This window comes from Mastacembelus armatus, chromosome 22 (assembly GCF_900324485.2).
Source record: "Mastacembelus armatus chromosome 22, fMasArm1.2, whole genome shotgun sequence".
Taxonomy (NCBI): Eukaryota; Metazoa; Chordata; class Actinopteri; order Synbranchiformes; family Mastacembelidae; genus Mastacembelus; species Mastacembelus armatus.
This window is the reverse complement of record NC_046654.1, coordinates 13076735-13093020: the sequence shown is the minus strand read 5'-3', so window position 1 is coordinate 13093020 and position 16286 is coordinate 13076735. Positions and strand designations below refer to the sequence as shown.

Below are 16286 nucleotides of genomic sequence, written 5' to 3'. Positions count from 1 at the left end.
CTAGTTAAAGACAGTCAACATGTAATTCTCTGCTCCCACCATGGGGTTAAACAGGAGTACTGCATGTGCACTGAAGGAGGAGTTTTATTTTTTTTAAATTTTACAATAGTTTTAACAGAAAGGAAACAAAAACACTGACATTGGAAAAGACACTTGGATTTTTCTCATTTTGAAGCAGACAGACATCACGGATGCAGGATATTCTATAGCTTGCATAAAGATTGCAAAATGTCCTTTGTTAGGTTATTTAAAAAGTGAGTTACACTAACCCTGTACTGCACTGTGCTTGAGGTCTGTTGCACCATTACATGATAAATTAATTTAAATGTCAAGTACATCAGACGCTGCCATGTGTTTAAAATCCTGAGGATTACAAACTTAAAAACTAAAACTGCAGCCATGTAATAACATATGTAAGAAAACTGTAGATGACTGATATTGACCATGCACTGATGTGGTTTATTTCTAAAACAGTAATAATAGTGATAACCACTACAAATTGTTTAGTAATGATGACAAACTGTTTTAAATTAGCTGTACAGTAAATAAGTCTTTTTGAGTCTTGCTTCTAATGAATGTTCATTCATTGTATTTGCTGATGGCATTTAAATTAAGCCAATATCTAAGTGCTTGTTACTGTTTACATGTATTTCCTGTTGTAATTAGTGCACTAAGATAGTATCACATCAGAAGTGCACTAGCCACAGTAAAGTTCAGAAATGAACCAAGGAGCATACCTTAACGTAGCTGCAAACAGTCAGGGTGGCTTAAAGCCTCACACTCCAGCACAGCTAACTCATGCATCAGTCCTCAAGCTGGGGCTGGAAAGATTTTGTTTCATTTAGTCCATGGTAGTACCTATCCGTGATCCTTAGTCGCCAAAAATGCTAGACTGGCTTAAAAATCAGTGACCTGTGTGTGTGTTGCAACACTTAACCTTACCTGACATTCAAACCTGAAGTCAGCACAGGGTTTGCCATGCTCAGCATCCATCGTCTGGGTCACTGTGACTAAGCTAATTTAGCATAGATAACCAGAACACAACGATGTCTGTGTCACGGGGTTTCTCTGCAAGGCCGGGGTCCCCGGTCACCACAGTTTCACATCAGTCAGCTCCAGGTCTCCCATAATCTCCAGCTGGTCGATGCTGCTCAGGTCCTGCACCCGATGTCTGAACTCAAACAAGTGTGAGCCGTTCACTGCCAGCTTGAACTGATGGGGCTGGCAGAGGATGAGAATCTGACCAAGAGAGAAGACAAAAAAAAAAAAAAAAAAAACTGTGAGGAACACTTGATAATTACTAAGCAAACCAACATGAGAAATTTAATCAAGCTTTTCCGATATCAGTTCAAGTGTAGGTGCTCCATATGTACCTCAAAGTATTCTCCAGATGAGAAGGGAAAGAAGGGCAGCTCTTGCTCCTCCTGTCCCCAGGACTCACTCAGGTATGAGTTCCTGATGAACACGCCAGACTTCATGCGGGGGTTCAGATGGAGAGCGATGTTCTCCGTCCTGCTGTTGCGGAGGTTCACCGTGAAACTGGATGACACATGGATGACAGGTAAATCATTTTTAGCGAAGAACTGTTGCTTGGTCAGAGGAAAAGATAATTCACAGTGATGCTCGTAGTTCAAGCAAATCAGCAACATATGTATAGGCTTTATTTGTAATGTAGAGGTAAATCTGTGAGTTGTCCCTTTACCTGTGAGGGTACATGCTGACCTGTCCTTTGATTGTGATGTGCTGTCCTGGACTCAGGCCTTTGAGTATACTGCCTTTGTAAGGGAGGCTCTGAAATGAAAATATACCTGTTGACACATTTAATCTCCAAAGCAAAAGAAGTCCCCATATTTAGGAAAACTGGAACCAGAAAATATTTGGCACTTTTGCTTTAACAAAAAAAAAAAATTCTCATAATCAAGACTTGATTTTTGATGATTATTAATTTGTTATACAGTTTGTATGTATTCAGTTTTAGGTGTAAATGTATATATGCCATCTATAATAATCCAGTTATTCCAAACTTATTTGATGCTTCTCCAAGTGGAAAATGCATCATTTCTGCCTCAGAGAAGATCACGGCTTATTACAGGAAGTGGTAAAAAAGAAAAAACTCAGCTTGCCAAATTATAGTAACCTATGCATATGGCATCACAACACAGAAGAGACTATGGGTAAGAGATCTGTGTGTTATTAGTTAAGGAATAACGTCATTTTAATCCAGCTTTGGACTTATTTTCATATTACTGGCAATCCTTACCAGCGAGGCAACATCAACATTGTTGGTATTGTCACGTTGAGCTTTACCTCCAAATAAAGTTGTCTAGACAATCGAACTTTATTTACAACCTGCCTTACTGCCCGCAGGTTCATATTTCCTGACACACAGGACTGATATTGTAGTGATGTTCCCAGATCTAACAGTTACAAGGTTAATCACAAAGATGAGTGAGAATAAACCAGATTTGTTCTTTAAGAAGTCTGACTAGAGCACACTGACATGAACTGTGTGCAGTGACAGCACAGACAAAGGCACCATTTAGAGAGTGTGATCCAGTTTTAATGGCATCACAAGATGTTGGGCTCATTTATGCAGAGAGGTTTCATGTAGATGACGCAAAATGGAAAACTCACCAAGTCACCTGATTCTGAATGTATTGCCTGCAAGGGAGAAAAGCCACATTTAGAAAAGTTTCAACAGTCACAAGCTTGCATGTAAACAGCTTGTGAATAGAAAATAAGGGAAATGTGGAATGAGGATGTACTTACTGAGTTTGGGATGTAGCCAACAGCATTCACCCTGACTTTCCCAGAAATAGAAAATGTATCAACCCTATTTAGTGGGATTCTGTGCCTATATTCCAGCAGGTGAGTACCATTTACTGCCACCTGCAGGTGAAGGTCATTAAATTAGCATTTGTTTTTGCTGTTTTTAGATACTACACAGGCTGATTATTGCCTTTGTCCTTAAAATCACAGGTTCACTGACCTTAAACATGTCTCCTTGCACCAGTATAATGGTCTCAAAGGGGGCTCCTCGTTTGTACGGCAGCTGATGGAGCATCTCCTCTTTGCCCCAGCTCTCGTGCAGCAGGGAGTTACAAACCACACAAGGGGCGCCTTTGAAGCGAGGGCTGAAGTGGAGAGCGACATCAGAGCGCGGCTTGGTGCTGCAGCCGCTCGACAGGTCGATCTGAAACCTGCAGAAAGGTTAAGGTTTTCTTAACTGGAAATCAAATCTACTGAAGTAAAATAACTTTTGGACACACTGGCTAACATGGGTGCCACAGATGTTGTCCGATATTTGCCACACGCACATAGAATTGTCCATCTGTTTATCTGCAGTCACATAACATTGTTCTAATGTAAATAAAAGGACAATTATCTTGGTCCTTCATCTTCAAGCATCTTCAAGCATTTGCATTTGTTGATACAAACAACAAACAGGAGTGACAACACTTCCTTCCCATTGGCTGTGATTAGAAACCTGCTATCCAATGAGGACACAGCCCTGTAGCAGCCACACAAAACCTGTGTGAATGGGACAAGAGGTAACAGTCACGATGCATCAGGGCGAAAGTATTCACACTGCACAATCAGCCAACATATATTATTGGAGTAGTAACAGTGATAATGAAAAGTAGATTTACTGGCAGCACTGAAGGAAGACGAAAAGAAATCGCTTTTACGATGAGCCTTGTGGAAAATAATGTGCTTTAATATAATCCTTAGGATTATATATTAGGACAGCAAAGGAAATGTAGGGTTTTGTTATTGTTTTCAGCGGGGGGTGGTAATACATCTTTCAGGTTTAACTGTCATGTAACAATGTGGCAGAAAGAAATTATGATCAATGAAAGAAAAGGAGAATAATGCAATTAATTCTAACACTCCTGTATAGTTTTATTTCAAGTCTTAGATTGTCATTGTTTTTGGTTTGAATTTGTTTAACTTTCAATTTTTTCCCTGTCTTTCACCACAAAACTAATCCCATAGACCTGCTGCTGTTCAGTGAGTAAACCTGACCTATGAGCATAAATGAGCCCAAACTTCTTATAATTGTCCTAAATTTATTAATTTAAATGGGGGAAGAAAAAAAAAACTATGAAGCAGTGCCAGAGTCTTTAAAACATCTGGAGGTGGGAACAACTGAACTAGAAGCAACAGAGTTTTGAAGCTTTTGTGGATCAAATTCTTAGGTCTCCAGCTGATTTCACTGCACCTTACCTGTCAGCATCTGGAGGTACAGCGCCCTGAATGATGATGAGCTCCCCGGGGTGCAGGCCTCCGGGTATGGGCCCTGTGTATGGGATCACCTGAGGAGGACAGCTGACGTTACAGCGCTGACGACAGCTGAAGACAGTGCGTCAATGAATGAAACGAATGCGCTTCCTTCGTTATCTCGAACTGCTGCTATCTGAGGTTAGTTTATGTGCAGGCCGTGAACGTAGCACAGACTTGCTCAGAGTTTTTAGCTGTAACGTTACTGAAGCTCCATTGAGGACGCATGGAGATCACACCCACACCAACAACAATAACAACGACCCTCTTACCGGATTCAGGACAGTGTGTTTCGCATTTGCCACAGACATCGGGCTTCTCGGGTCAGACTACAGCATGCAGCTGTGCTGAGACACGACACCGTGGGCCGGACAGGACCAGGCTCGTCGCTCTCCTGCGATACGACGATGACGGCACTGGGCAGACCGAGCGCATGCGCAGATCCTACCATGTGATCAGGTCTGGACTGTGTGCACCACAGCTTTCACCCATTTCAGGGTTTTCTGTTTTCTTACCGCCAAGGGCAAAGGAAACCAGAGGCTTCAATGATCATCATCATCATCAACAACATCATCACTGGCGATGAATAAACAGCTTTGTGAAGCGATGAATCCGCATACAGTCAGAAATGGCGACATCTGCTGGCCATACTCTTGATACTGCATCTGTATGGAGGATGAATTAACACTAAACACAGGCACTACAAAATACTCCAGCAGAATAAGAAATAGATACTTATATATAAAGACTAATCAACATGTAATCTATAAAACATTTTCATAGGCAGATTTGATGATATACAAAGGAACAGTATTTCAACATATACTATAAAATGGCAAACTTTTCAAAAACATACTACATTAAGGTATAATTTCCACTACAAAACATACTAAAACATTACTTTCACCAGACATTCTCACCATGTAAGGCATAACTTTAATGTATTTGTATCAAACTATACTAAGGCCTAAATTTTGCCACATGCTATAGTAAATTTTTTACATCCAGTCTCTGTGACTATAACTGTCCTTTGACAATACTGCTATGCCCCTCTAATAGTTCATTAAAATTATATATAATGTTTTAAATATACTTAATAACAACACGGTAATTACAGCAAACATCTTTGATTAATTCCAGCTGAGTTACTGTTTGGAGTTTATTTCTGGCTCCATCTAGTGTTTCAGTGACAGTGGGGTAAGGAGCAGGTGTGGCCTGATCATTTCATGAAATAAACTTTCCTCTGTCTTCGTATCTGCAGCCATGATGTCGTCTGCTGCAGCTGCTAAGTGAGATTATGCTGCATTACTGCCAATTGAAATAATTAAATAGACAAAATTCATTTTAAAGTGTTAACTAGGTCATCATCGTTTGTAAATACATACACATGGCTATAATTACTATCAGACATAACACAAGTACAATTTATAAGCATGAATACCTACTAATACACGTGAATATTAGAACCAAAACACAACTTGCTTGGTGTCTCCTTCTGGCTTGATGTTCCAGCCAGATTGATGACTGACCATCTCAGCAATATTAATACTGTACATGAGTTTCAGTTTAAAACACTGTAGCATCACATGGAGGGAGGGGCTCTGTTCATAAGTTTCATTTCTCAGGAAAAACATCAGTGTAAATAACTCAGCCCAGCCCAGTCTCCTCCTAACACTTTAAAACATGGGCCCTGGTGAGTACTACTGTTTTCTCTGAATATACTGTAATAGTTCTTTTAAAATTAACATGCAATAGCCAGTATTTCTATTGAACCAATTAATGATAGTCACGTTACAAAGAAAACATCTTCAATAAGGCCAGCTGGAACATAATTAGAAGTTAATCTTTGTTCTTGTGTTTTAGGGTCAGCAGCTTTAGTTGGAGGAGGTAAGACATTTAAAGAGACACAGTCAGTGTGTTCAACGTAAACAAAATTTCATCTGAAAAAGTCAAAGGAAATTTAATGTATGATCTCCCTCTTCTATGTGAAGTGGCTGCAGTTGGTGCAGTGGTTGCAGCACCTTATGCTCTCGCCGTCATAGGTTTCACCAAAGCTGGAATACTAGCAGGCTCCATTGCTGCTAAACTCATGTCATGGGCTGCAATTTCAAATGGAGGTGGAGTAGCAGCAGGAAGTCTGGTGGCTTTTTTCCAGTCATTAGGTAAAGACCTTACTGAGACATTTTGTTATGGTTTTGAATAAATCTTAAAATAGATAACAATAATGATATTACTGTATGTACTGTCACTATAATACTGCCAGTAATTTAATTTTAGTCGAGGTTTATGTTACATGACTGACACAGATGAAGACTATACTGAGGGAAACAACCAGTGTTGTGGCAAAATGGTTTCACCTGGATACAACAGGACCTCAGCTGCCCTGCACATGTTCACATTAAATTAGAGACCATCTGTAAATTACTGTCCATTGACATGTTACATAACCCCTTTTTTCAGATTAATACAAGTGACTTGGTGAAAATACTACCTCTAATTATGGCATTTTGGAGGATCAATCCTCCCCCTCCACATGCAATACATATTAGTATAAAGTACTTTTAATAGCTAATAAAACAAATTAATAAATACGCAATATACCAAGATTTAAAAAAAAAAAAAAGGTGTGTGCACTTTGCAGTACATCTGACAAACAGGTTTTTTAAAATTATTATAATTAAAATGGATATTTTATATTAATCCTCATGCATACAGGTATTGAGCCAATGTAACATGTCAATGGTCAGTAATTGACAGATGGTCCCTAAGTCAATGTGCTCATGTGTGGGACAGGTGAGGTCCTGTTGTATCCAGGCAACTTCTCAACACAAGTGAACCTGATCTCTGTTGACTAATTAAATCTTCTTCTGCTGCAACATGACAAACAGGAGTGAACCTACCACTTAGACAAGACGGACACACAAACTCTCAATTAACTTATGACAACCTATGTGAAACGTCCAAACAAAAACAAATAGAAAAGGGAAGTATCAAAACAACAAAGAGAACATCAGATACTTTGCATGCAATGATAAACACACTTCCTAACAGGTGGGTAGTAGAAAGCTAAAATCCATACCTGAAAAAGGAAAACATGAAGTAGACACATATCTACTAACCAGCTCACACATGAATGAAGATGACCTGACAGCAGCAACTGCGGATGGCTGATCAGTGCAGACTGATGAGAAGATGAGGAACAGGTGAGAGAAACCACAGCTGGAGCAGGTAAAACTGGAGCCTGGTGGGAAAGAGGAAGTGTGCAAAAATTAAAGCTTGGGAATGGAAGTGTGTACAATAGTGAAGTGAACAAGGAGTTCTGTCTTTCTCTGTGACTTGGTAACTTGATAAACTTGTCATCTCACTTCAGGTGCAGCTGGTGTGTCAGCAGCTACCACAGTTGCTGTTGGAGGCATTGGAGCAGCAGTGGGATGGCTGATTAAGATCTTTGGCTGAAAGTCAGGAAGGATGAATATATTTACTTTAGATAAACTGCAAAATCTGTTACTCTAATGAAGCAAATGTTAAAGAGGCATTTCTTTTTCTGAGACAGCTGAAGAGTCTGCCTGTGTGCAATTTATTAAAGCAGGATTGGACAACCCAGCTTCCTTGAGGGCCACTGCTCTGCTTGTTTTTCCCAGCCCTACCCACTACTGATTACCTGGATCAGGTGTGTTCAGCCAATCAGAAGCTGGAAGACAAAGCTAAGTGGGATCTTCCAGCTTGTGAGTGAACACACCTGATCCAAGTATTCAGCAGTGGGCTAATTAATATCTGTGTTAGTGGGCTAATACAGAGTTGTGGTCTGATGACAGCTTGATGTTAATGTTATCTGTGTTATTGGGTAGTTGTGCATCAGCTCAGCAATATGTACCATATAGCATAATAAACAGTTTCTCTCATTTACACTTAGACATCTTTAACCATTCTCTCTGATTCAAACAGAGACAGATGGGTTTTGTTTTCCTTCAATTTATCCATCAGATCTTCTCCACTTATAAGGTCAGAGGTAATTAGCCCTTTGAGCCCTGCAAAAAAACAACAGAAAACACAATGAGGTTTCAGTAACATCAAGTGTTTTCCGATGGACTTGTTGAGTTTTTCAGACGTGTTGTCATCAATGAGTATGACCTCAAAGAGCTCCTGACTCTCAGGGTAATGCTCTCTAAGTTCAGCATTCACTGCCTTCAGAGCCTGAGAACACAACAAAACTGATGACATTAAAAATAATACAAGTTCACAGTATGTACGTGCAAATGAGTGTTTCTGAGTTCGATTACATTAGATAAAATAAGATTACATTAGATAAACTTTATTGCTTCCCCTGATTTAATCCTCATTTTCATATCCCCAACCTCCTCTACTGCCCTATCAGACCACTGCAGAAGAAAAACATGATGATGTTATGATGACATGATGATCATAAAAAATGTTTAAGTTCAGGCGACTGCAAACCAATGGATCCTTTTCACGCTTAACAAACTTCCCCACTTTTGTGTTGTTTTCTCCCTATTTCCTCCCACTGTCAAAAATTCTCTCTATTTTCAAAAAACATATTTACTTTTTATACTATCAGATGGCAACAGAACAAAAAATTGTAAGAAAACTACACATTTTTGTTTTTGTACCATTTTAGCATTTTCTCCACTGCTTCAAGGTCTTACCAAGTCCTGTACAGATCATTTTCACAATTTATCTTTAGTTTTTGTTTCTTTTATACTCTCTCCTTTCTTTTCATTCATATTATGTGCGTTACATTTCTAAAGGTTTATTAAATTATTTAGGTAAAATTACTTCTTTTTTTTTGGCATTTGGCTTCTGTACACCACCACACTGAATTTCAAATAAAACAAAAATGTTTCATGGCCAGTTATGGCCTGTTCCCTCATTAGTCCAGGACAAATCAAGCAGATAAAAGATAACATAGAATAAAATGCAGTTTAAAGATGTTTACTGGGTCATTATGTCTTTTTACACACCCACAGTCACACATAAATAAATATGTATATGTATTAGGAACTTTTCAAAGCCTTGTTTAAAACTAAAAATGTTATTGTCATTTATTAGCTTCACCATTTTGAATAGGAATCTGAAATTTCAAATGTAATATTTATATGACCAAATGTGGGCTGGCACATTGGACACTGTCCAAGGTGACATCTTGAACTAGTTTGGCTTATCTATCAACAATTCACAACCATTAAGCATTGATTCAATTCAATTCAGTTTATTTGTATAGCAATACACACACTAAAATCATCTCAATCATCTTCACAGAGAAACCCAACAAATCCCTTATAAGCAGCACTTGGTGACAGTGGAGAGGAAAAACTCCCTTTAACGGAAGAAACCTCCAGCAGCACCAGGCTCAGTTTGGGCGGCCACACTGACAAATAGAGTTGGATGTCAATACATTATTATGGTCTCCCACAGTATTTATAAATAGCAACAGTCTTTTTTTATTTACCCTCATGAAAGCAAAATCTGCTGTGTAATGTGCGCCGTTTATAAGAAATGCCTGAAGAGTGTGTGTCGATGTCCAGCAGCAGCACCACTGCCTGTGTTTAAAGATGCTATAAAGTCATGACATTATTCTAGACTTTGTAGTGGGACGAAACCGGAGCACCCGGAGAAAACCCAAACAAAAAAGCCCCAGATATTCGAACCCAGAATCTTCCTGTCCACATAACAAAGGCTTGGTTGGTTTCTGTCTTTCGGTGTCAGTTCTTATGACACCGAAAGACAGAAACTACTCTCTTCTTCACTCGACGGAAGAACTTGCAAGTCCGTTGAAAAATAGTCCTACGCTGACCTCCATCAGGTCTGGTCTTGTCATGATCAGCATTAGTGGGTCTGATGGCGGCTGCAGCTGTGTCTTTTGAAGACATGGAGGCTGCAGCTCCATCGGTTGGGCCAATGTCAGCTGAACCTCTGTCATTAGTGTTACTGGCAACTAGTAAACAGTCAGTGTTGCTATCGTCGTCTCTGAAAGCTGTGACTGAGTCTTCTTTACTTAAGATATCAGTGTCTCCGACTCCATCACAAAAATTTTCATGACTGGGTACGTCAGTGTCGTAACGTCTGTCTGAGTATTCGCGACTTGAAATCTCGACGTCTCCATCTGCACCGCTGGAACTGTCAGCGACTGCCTCTTCTCCAGCAGAATAATCCTCTTCGGTTTTAGAACCATCGTTTGAAGAATTATAAACATGTCCCATAAAGTCTGACTCACTATAGCTGTCTTCATCTTCTGAGCTGCTTTCCGTATGGACTGACTGATGCAGGTAGGAAACAGTCATGAGTTGAAGAGCAGCATCTACATAGGAGCTGGTTCCCATTTCATCGACCAGGTGAACCATCGTTAGGAATCTGTGTTTTAAGGCCTCCCCTGAACAGATTCTCCTTGCAGGATCAAGATGTAGACAACCTTTTAGGAGGCTTAAAAATGCCATCCTATCTTCATATTCAATATCACCTCGTTTTTCGTACCATCTCGCTACTGCGTCCTCCAAATTTCTGGCATAGCGCAAGAAATGATTCCGATTATCTGGCTCAATACCAGTTGCATCCTCATACTCCCCTCGCGTCTTCAGTCTCCACCTTTGAGTTGTGGAACCATGGTCCCTGCTGAAATACTTCCAGGTGTACATTGCATCACTCAGCTGGTGTTCCTCTGGCTGGCCCAGAAGATGCAGCACAGCTGCCATCCACTGATATTTACAATTGAAAGGGAACAGATGAAATCCAAAATACATAAATCCCATGATGCAGCCCACTCCCCATATATCAACAGCTTCAGACAAGGGGAGGCCCAGCATTACTTCAGGAGCCCTGTATGGAACGGCTTGCATTTCCACTCCAGCTTCCAACACCCCAACTGGGTGGGCCAGACCAAAGTCAATCAGCTTGATCCTGAATGGCTGATCCTTGTGATTGACAAGCATCACGTTATCAGGCTTCAAGTCCAGGTGCATTATGCCAAGATCCTTTAGGGCCTCAAAAGCAACCATGAGCTGCTGAGTCACAGGGCGAATCTCATTAAGACTCAGCGACTTTCCCTCCTTTTCTATCAGGTCCCAAAGGCTTTTGTCCAGCATTTCAAATGCCAGACAAGAGTAGTCATGACTCTTAAAACCTTCTATGAATTTTAAGATGTTCTTTTTCTCAGTGTCCAGAGACCTGATTGCTTCTAGCATCTCCATTTCCCATAGGATGCTTTCACTATCACCGTGTTTGTGGATCTTAACAGCTGTGGTCTTGCCTGTAGTTAAGTTGAGGCACTTGACAACCTGACCGTAAGTTCCCTCTCCCATAATGTCCATTACCAGGTAGCGAGTGGAATCGCTAAAGAGTAGATCACGCTTCATAACCAGAGTTGTCTCACTTTCATCATCTGAACTTGGGCTGTAAAATGAGACAGACATTTTTGCTAAATGCTTCCAAACCTTTCCACACACAGCAAACTTCACGGATCTTCTAACTCAGACAGTAACCACAGAGTAAACAGCTGCCACAAAGCCTTTGATCAATGACGTCACCGAGATCGATGACGTCAACTAAGTTAGAGGACGTCGCCGAGTCGAGACGGGGTCACGTAAAGACAAAGTCACGTTCAGCCGTGACGTCAACGCGTGTCGGAAGTGCTGGCTGGAAACTTTATACGTTTTTATTTGGCGTTGATCCACTTTTGAAGACTCTTGTGAATTCTGGACATGCAGATCAGTAGGACGACTGAAACAGGGTCATGTAAAAACATTGACTGGTCCGACACATGGCTGACTCTGACCCGAATGATGAAAACTTTGAGAGAAAGCATGACTCTTCATGGAGCTGCTGACTGATGTCCTCATTCACTGTCTGCTGCTGGGTGCTGCCTTCAAGACCCATCGGGCATTTTACTTTTCTGAGCTCGGAAGTCACAGCAACGTGAACCATTTTACAAAACTAAACCGTTTCTTTGAGTTTTATAGAAATATAAATGACTATTTTAATTCTTTTTAACTAAACATTACACTCTGGAAAAAGCCTATCATTTAATTATAATAATTACGCCCAATAAAAAATTAGGATATTAATTATTTTACATATTGGATGACTGGTTAACACTGTTGCCTCACAGCAAGAAGGTCGTGGGTTCGCAACCCGGCATTTGTATGTTCTTCTCATATTTGCGTGGGTTTACTCAGGGTACTCTGGTTTCCTCCCCTAATCCACAACATGCATGTTAAGTTGATCGGTGACTCTAAATTGCCCACAGGAATGACTATGGTTGTGTGTCTATGTGTGGCCCTGTGATGGACTGGTGACCTATCCAGGGTGTACCCTTGCCTTCCACCTGAAAGAGAGCTGGGACAGGCTCCAGCAGATCCCTATGACCCTGGTTAGGAATAAGCGGGTATGAATGATGGATCTTTGCCTTTTGTTTTGACATGGTTTATTTCTTTTTATTTTACAACCATCACACTGAGCCATTTAACTAGATTGAGATCCATTTAACTATAGCATAGAAAAATGCTTTTTAAAGACTTTTATTGGGTCATTATACCTTTTTAAACACACACACATATAAATATATATATATGCATATGTATCAGGAACCTGTCAATTCTTGTTGTATTATCATTTATTAGCTTTCCCACTTTGAAAAGGAATGAGGAATTTTCTCTCTTAAAAGTAAAAAAAATTATCTATTAAAGCATTTAACTGACACAAGTAAGTAACTGGGCATCTGCTTTATGATTTTTTTTCTGCCATTGTTGTAAAACAGTAAATTTCACAATTCATAGACAACAATAATTATTTTAGTATTTTATGCTGTGCTCACAGTTTATAATTTTAGTATTAGAATTACTACTGTGACTAAAGAGCTTTTGTAACCGTACCCAAAATATTGGTTAAGTTACAGTTGGTCACCTTGTCATTATAGGAAATTGCCAAATATGTACTATGCGGTATAGAAATGCTACTGTCATCCAACAATATAAAATCTCATGAAAATTCAGGACTTTACTATATTTGCTTGTAGTGAATTAGACACAGTCATCCCAGTTAGGATATGTTTTATTTACTTTATTTATTCTATATCAGATAATGTCGGTTGGCAACCACTAGGTGACAGCAACCCTCTAGTTGATGTGACCCTATCACTGTGAAAGTGTAATTTTTTTTTTTTTTTGCTGTGTGGAGAGAGGTTAGCGTGCTCTCCTCTGCGTATGGTGCCAACCGGAGCTGGGATTCCTGAACATTGTGTCTAAAACTGTTAACTGTAAAATAGTGCCTGACAGCAGGATTAGGAGAAGTGAAGGAGCAGTGCGGGCGGCCATACTCAGCGTGACGGCCATTGTTGCTGTTCTTATGAAGAGGACCTCTGCTGAGTTGAGGATTCTAAACTCGAGTTGTCTACAAATTCCGCAAATAAGATCTTTCCAGGAACATAAGACAACATCAACGGACATATTTTTCTTTTAACTGAGCTCACTCTGGTTGTGCACAACTGACCCTCTAAGCCAGTCAGGCAAGTTTGACTTTGCGTTTTAGTTTAAGACATTTTAGAGTCACATGGAGGGAGGGGCTCTGCTCCATAAGTTTCATTTCTCCTTAACAAAACATCACACAGTATAAATTACTCAGCCCAATTCAGGCTCCTCATACCATTTTAAAACATGGACCCTGGTGAGTATCACTGTTTCTCTGAATATACTGATTTACCAGTAGTTCTTTTAAAATTAACACATACAACTGCCTATATTTCTATTTAATTTAACCAATTCATGATAATCATTTAAAAAAAAAACTTTGATAACTCCAGCTGGGTCATCATTAAATAACATGAAATTGACATTTGCTCTTGTCTTTCAGTGACAACAGCTGTAGTTGGAGGAGGTAAGACATTTAAAGAGACCCTATGAGTCACTGTTTACTTTTTCAACTCATTTTAAACAAAATTTCATCTGTTAAAGTCAGTGAACACTGTCTCATTTTATCATGTGTGATCTCTCTCTGCCATGTGCAGCGATTGGAGTGGGTGCAGTGGTTGCAGCCCCTTATGCTTTGGGGGCCATAGGCTTCACCCAAGCAGGAATAGCAGCGAGCTCCATTGCTGCTAAAATGATGTCAGTCGCTGCAATTTCAAATGGAGGTGGAATAGCAGCAGGAGGTGTGGTGGCTACTCTCCAGTCATTGGGTAAAGACCTTACTGAGACATTTTATTATGGTTTTGAATATATCCTAAGGTCGATTACTGCAAAATACAGTGAAACTACTGTTTATATTGAGACTACGAAAGTGGCAGTGATTTATTGTTTGTCCAGGGTCAACTTATTATTTGTGTTAGTTTAAAAACAAATGCGAAGCAGACCAAGAGAGATCTGGAGGAAATAGGGCTGTTCAATTATGGAAAAAAATCATAATCACGATTATTTTGGTCATTGCTGAAATCACGATTATTTTACACGATTACCCACTGACCGTGGAAATATGTTGCATTTATTGAACAAAACAACTCATTCTTAAAACAAATAATATAAAATATATTCGAATGTATAAATAGCGATGCCGACACCACCGCATAGAAAATCTTGTACAACGTCTTCCAATGACTGCTTCCCAAACAACAGAACTGCTTCTACCTATTGTTGACCAAAGACTTCTGTGGCTGCTCTCTTCCTGCCATCTTCACTCGCGCTGATTGTTAAAAGCCACCAGATACCACATACGCGACTTGTTTCAGTATAATCTGAGAGGGTTGACGCGTCTGGACGGGCGAAAGTGCGCATGTGCGCTATTAAGAGCGCAGGCCAAAATAACTTAGAAAACGGAATAATCGTTTTTTCTCGATTACATAGTTTTTGTGATCGTTGAGACCTGAAATCCAAATCAAAATTCGATTAATTGTACAGCCCTAGGAGGAAAACTATTGACAGATGATCCCTAAATCAAATCACATCAAGTGATCACATATCAGTCAGGTGAGGTCCTGCTGTATCTGGGTAACACCGTACACAGGTGAACCAGATGTCTATTGATTAATTCAGATTAATTTTACTGTCAAAATAACAAGGATTAAAACGGATGTGAACCTCACATTTAAAACTGAGAAGATGGACACACAAAGGCCCAAGCAATAAATTGTAAAGAATGTACGTGGAAAAACTAAAACTAAATCTAATTACAAGATCAAACAATAAACGTCTAAGAGCAAACAGGAGAGTCAGAATCATACAGACCTCATCATTTACTTTGCATGCAAAGATAAACACAAGATGAACAAATAAAAGCTTAGGACAGGACATGTGTAGATTGTGACTTATAAACAAGGAGCTCTGTGTTTCTCTGTACATATTGAGACTATTAATTCAGAATCAAATGCTAAGCAGAGCCAGCTATTGACAGATGGTCCCTAATGGCACAGGGCTTGTGTAGAATCATGACTTATAAGGAGCTCTGTGTTTCTTTGTGACTTTATAACCTGGTGTCATCTCACTGCAGGTGCAGCCGGTGTGTCTGGAGCTGCCACAGCAGCAGCTGGAGGTATTGGAGCAGCAGCTGCAGGAATTGGTGCAGCAGCTGCTGAATTGCTGGCTAACATGACTATGACATGAAAGTCATGAAGGATGAATATATTTACTGTTGACAAATTGAAAAAAACCTACTCTAATGAATCAAAAAATGAAGGAGCATTTATTTTGACACAGCTGAAAAGTCTGCTTGTGTACAATTTATTCAATTGTGAGGTGATATTTTGGTGTCCCTAAAATGCATTTACATGATATAACAATAAATAAAAATAAATTAAATCTGAATCAACATCTTCCTCCAACAGTCCATAGCCCTCTGAAACGAGTTTGTTTCACATATAGATCTAGTGTTGGACTCTCGATGAACATTGCGTGTCTCATTTTCCTATAAAAAACATGATCTCCAAATTACTAGGCATAGGCATGCTTGTTTTTATTTAACATCAGTTTCATTAACATTACAGGGCACTATCTTCTAAATCCTTACTA

General features: G+C 39.7%; 3 protein-coding genes across 3 annotated transcripts; 2 read left to right on the top strand and 1 right to left on the bottom strand.

Moving 5' to 3' along the window:
• Nucleotides 1-140: 140 nt before the first annotated feature.
• lgals8b (galectin 8b) lies at nt 141-5826 on the bottom strand. Its single transcript, XM_026299165.1, has 9 exons — nt 5727-5826; nt 4554-4946; nt 4228-4316; nt 2990-3200; nt 2770-2889; nt 2635-2661; nt 1703-1791; nt 1374-1539; nt 141-1239 (listed from the first exon to the last, which is right to left on the bottom strand). The coding sequence occupies exons 2-9, from the start codon at nt 4590-4592 to the stop codon at nt 1090-1092; spliced, it is 891 nt and encodes a 296-aa protein (XP_026154950.1). The 5' UTR covers nt 4593-4946; nt 5727-5826; the 3' UTR covers nt 141-1089.
• A 108-nt stretch (nt 5827-5934) lies between these two features.
• On the top strand, nt 5935-7798 carry LOC113132480 (interferon alpha-inducible protein 27-like protein 2A). Its single transcript, XM_026310579.1, has 4 exons — nt 5935-5974; nt 6145-6168; nt 6273-6443; nt 7652-7798. The coding sequence occupies exons 1-4, from the start codon at nt 5965-5967 to the stop codon at nt 7735-7737; spliced, it is 291 nt and encodes a 96-aa protein (XP_026166364.1). The 5' UTR covers nt 5935-5964; the 3' UTR covers nt 7738-7798.
• Nucleotides 7799-13487: 5689 nt separating this feature from the next.
• LOC113132474 (interferon alpha-inducible protein 27, mitochondrial-like) lies at nt 13488-16082 on the top strand. Its single transcript, XM_026310564.1, has 4 exons — nt 13488-13953; nt 14140-14163; nt 14294-14464; nt 15769-16082. Exons 1-4 carry the CDS (start codon nt 13944-13946, stop codon nt 15879-15881), a joined length of 318 nt encoding a protein of 105 aa, XP_026166349.1. The 5' UTR covers nt 13488-13943; the 3' UTR covers nt 15882-16082.
• The last annotated feature ends 204 nt before the right edge of the window (nt 16083-16286 follow it).

Coding starts and splice junctions, on each gene's coding strand:
- lgals8b (XM_026299165.1), bottom strand. CDS start 4,592: ATGTCTGTGGCAAATGCGAAACACACTGTCCTGAATCCG. Junction 4,317..4,553: donor AACACACTGTCCTGAATCCG/GTAAGAGGGTCG, acceptor TGTCCTCCTCAG/GTGATCCCATACACAGGGCC. Junction 3,201..4,227: donor GTACCTCCAGATGCTGACAG/GTAAGGTGCAGT, acceptor ACCTTTCTGCAG/GTTTCAGATCGACCTGTCGA.
- LOC113132480 (XM_026310579.1), top strand. Junction 6,169..6,272: donor AGCAGCTTTAGTTGGAGGAG/GTAAGACATTTA, acceptor TTCTATGTGAAG/TGGCTGCAGTTGGTGCAGTG. Junction 6,444..7,651: donor GGCTTTTTTCCAGTCATTAG/GTAAAGACCTTA, acceptor ATCTCACTTCAG/GTGCAGCTGGTGTGTCAGCA.
- LOC113132474 (XM_026310564.1), top strand. Junction 14,164..14,293: donor AACAGCTGTAGTTGGAGGAG/GTAAGACATTTA, acceptor TGCCATGTGCAG/CGATTGGAGTGGGTGCAGTG. Junction 14,465..15,768: donor GGCTACTCTCCAGTCATTGG/GTAAAGACCTTA, acceptor ATCTCACTGCAG/GTGCAGCCGGTGTGTCTGGA.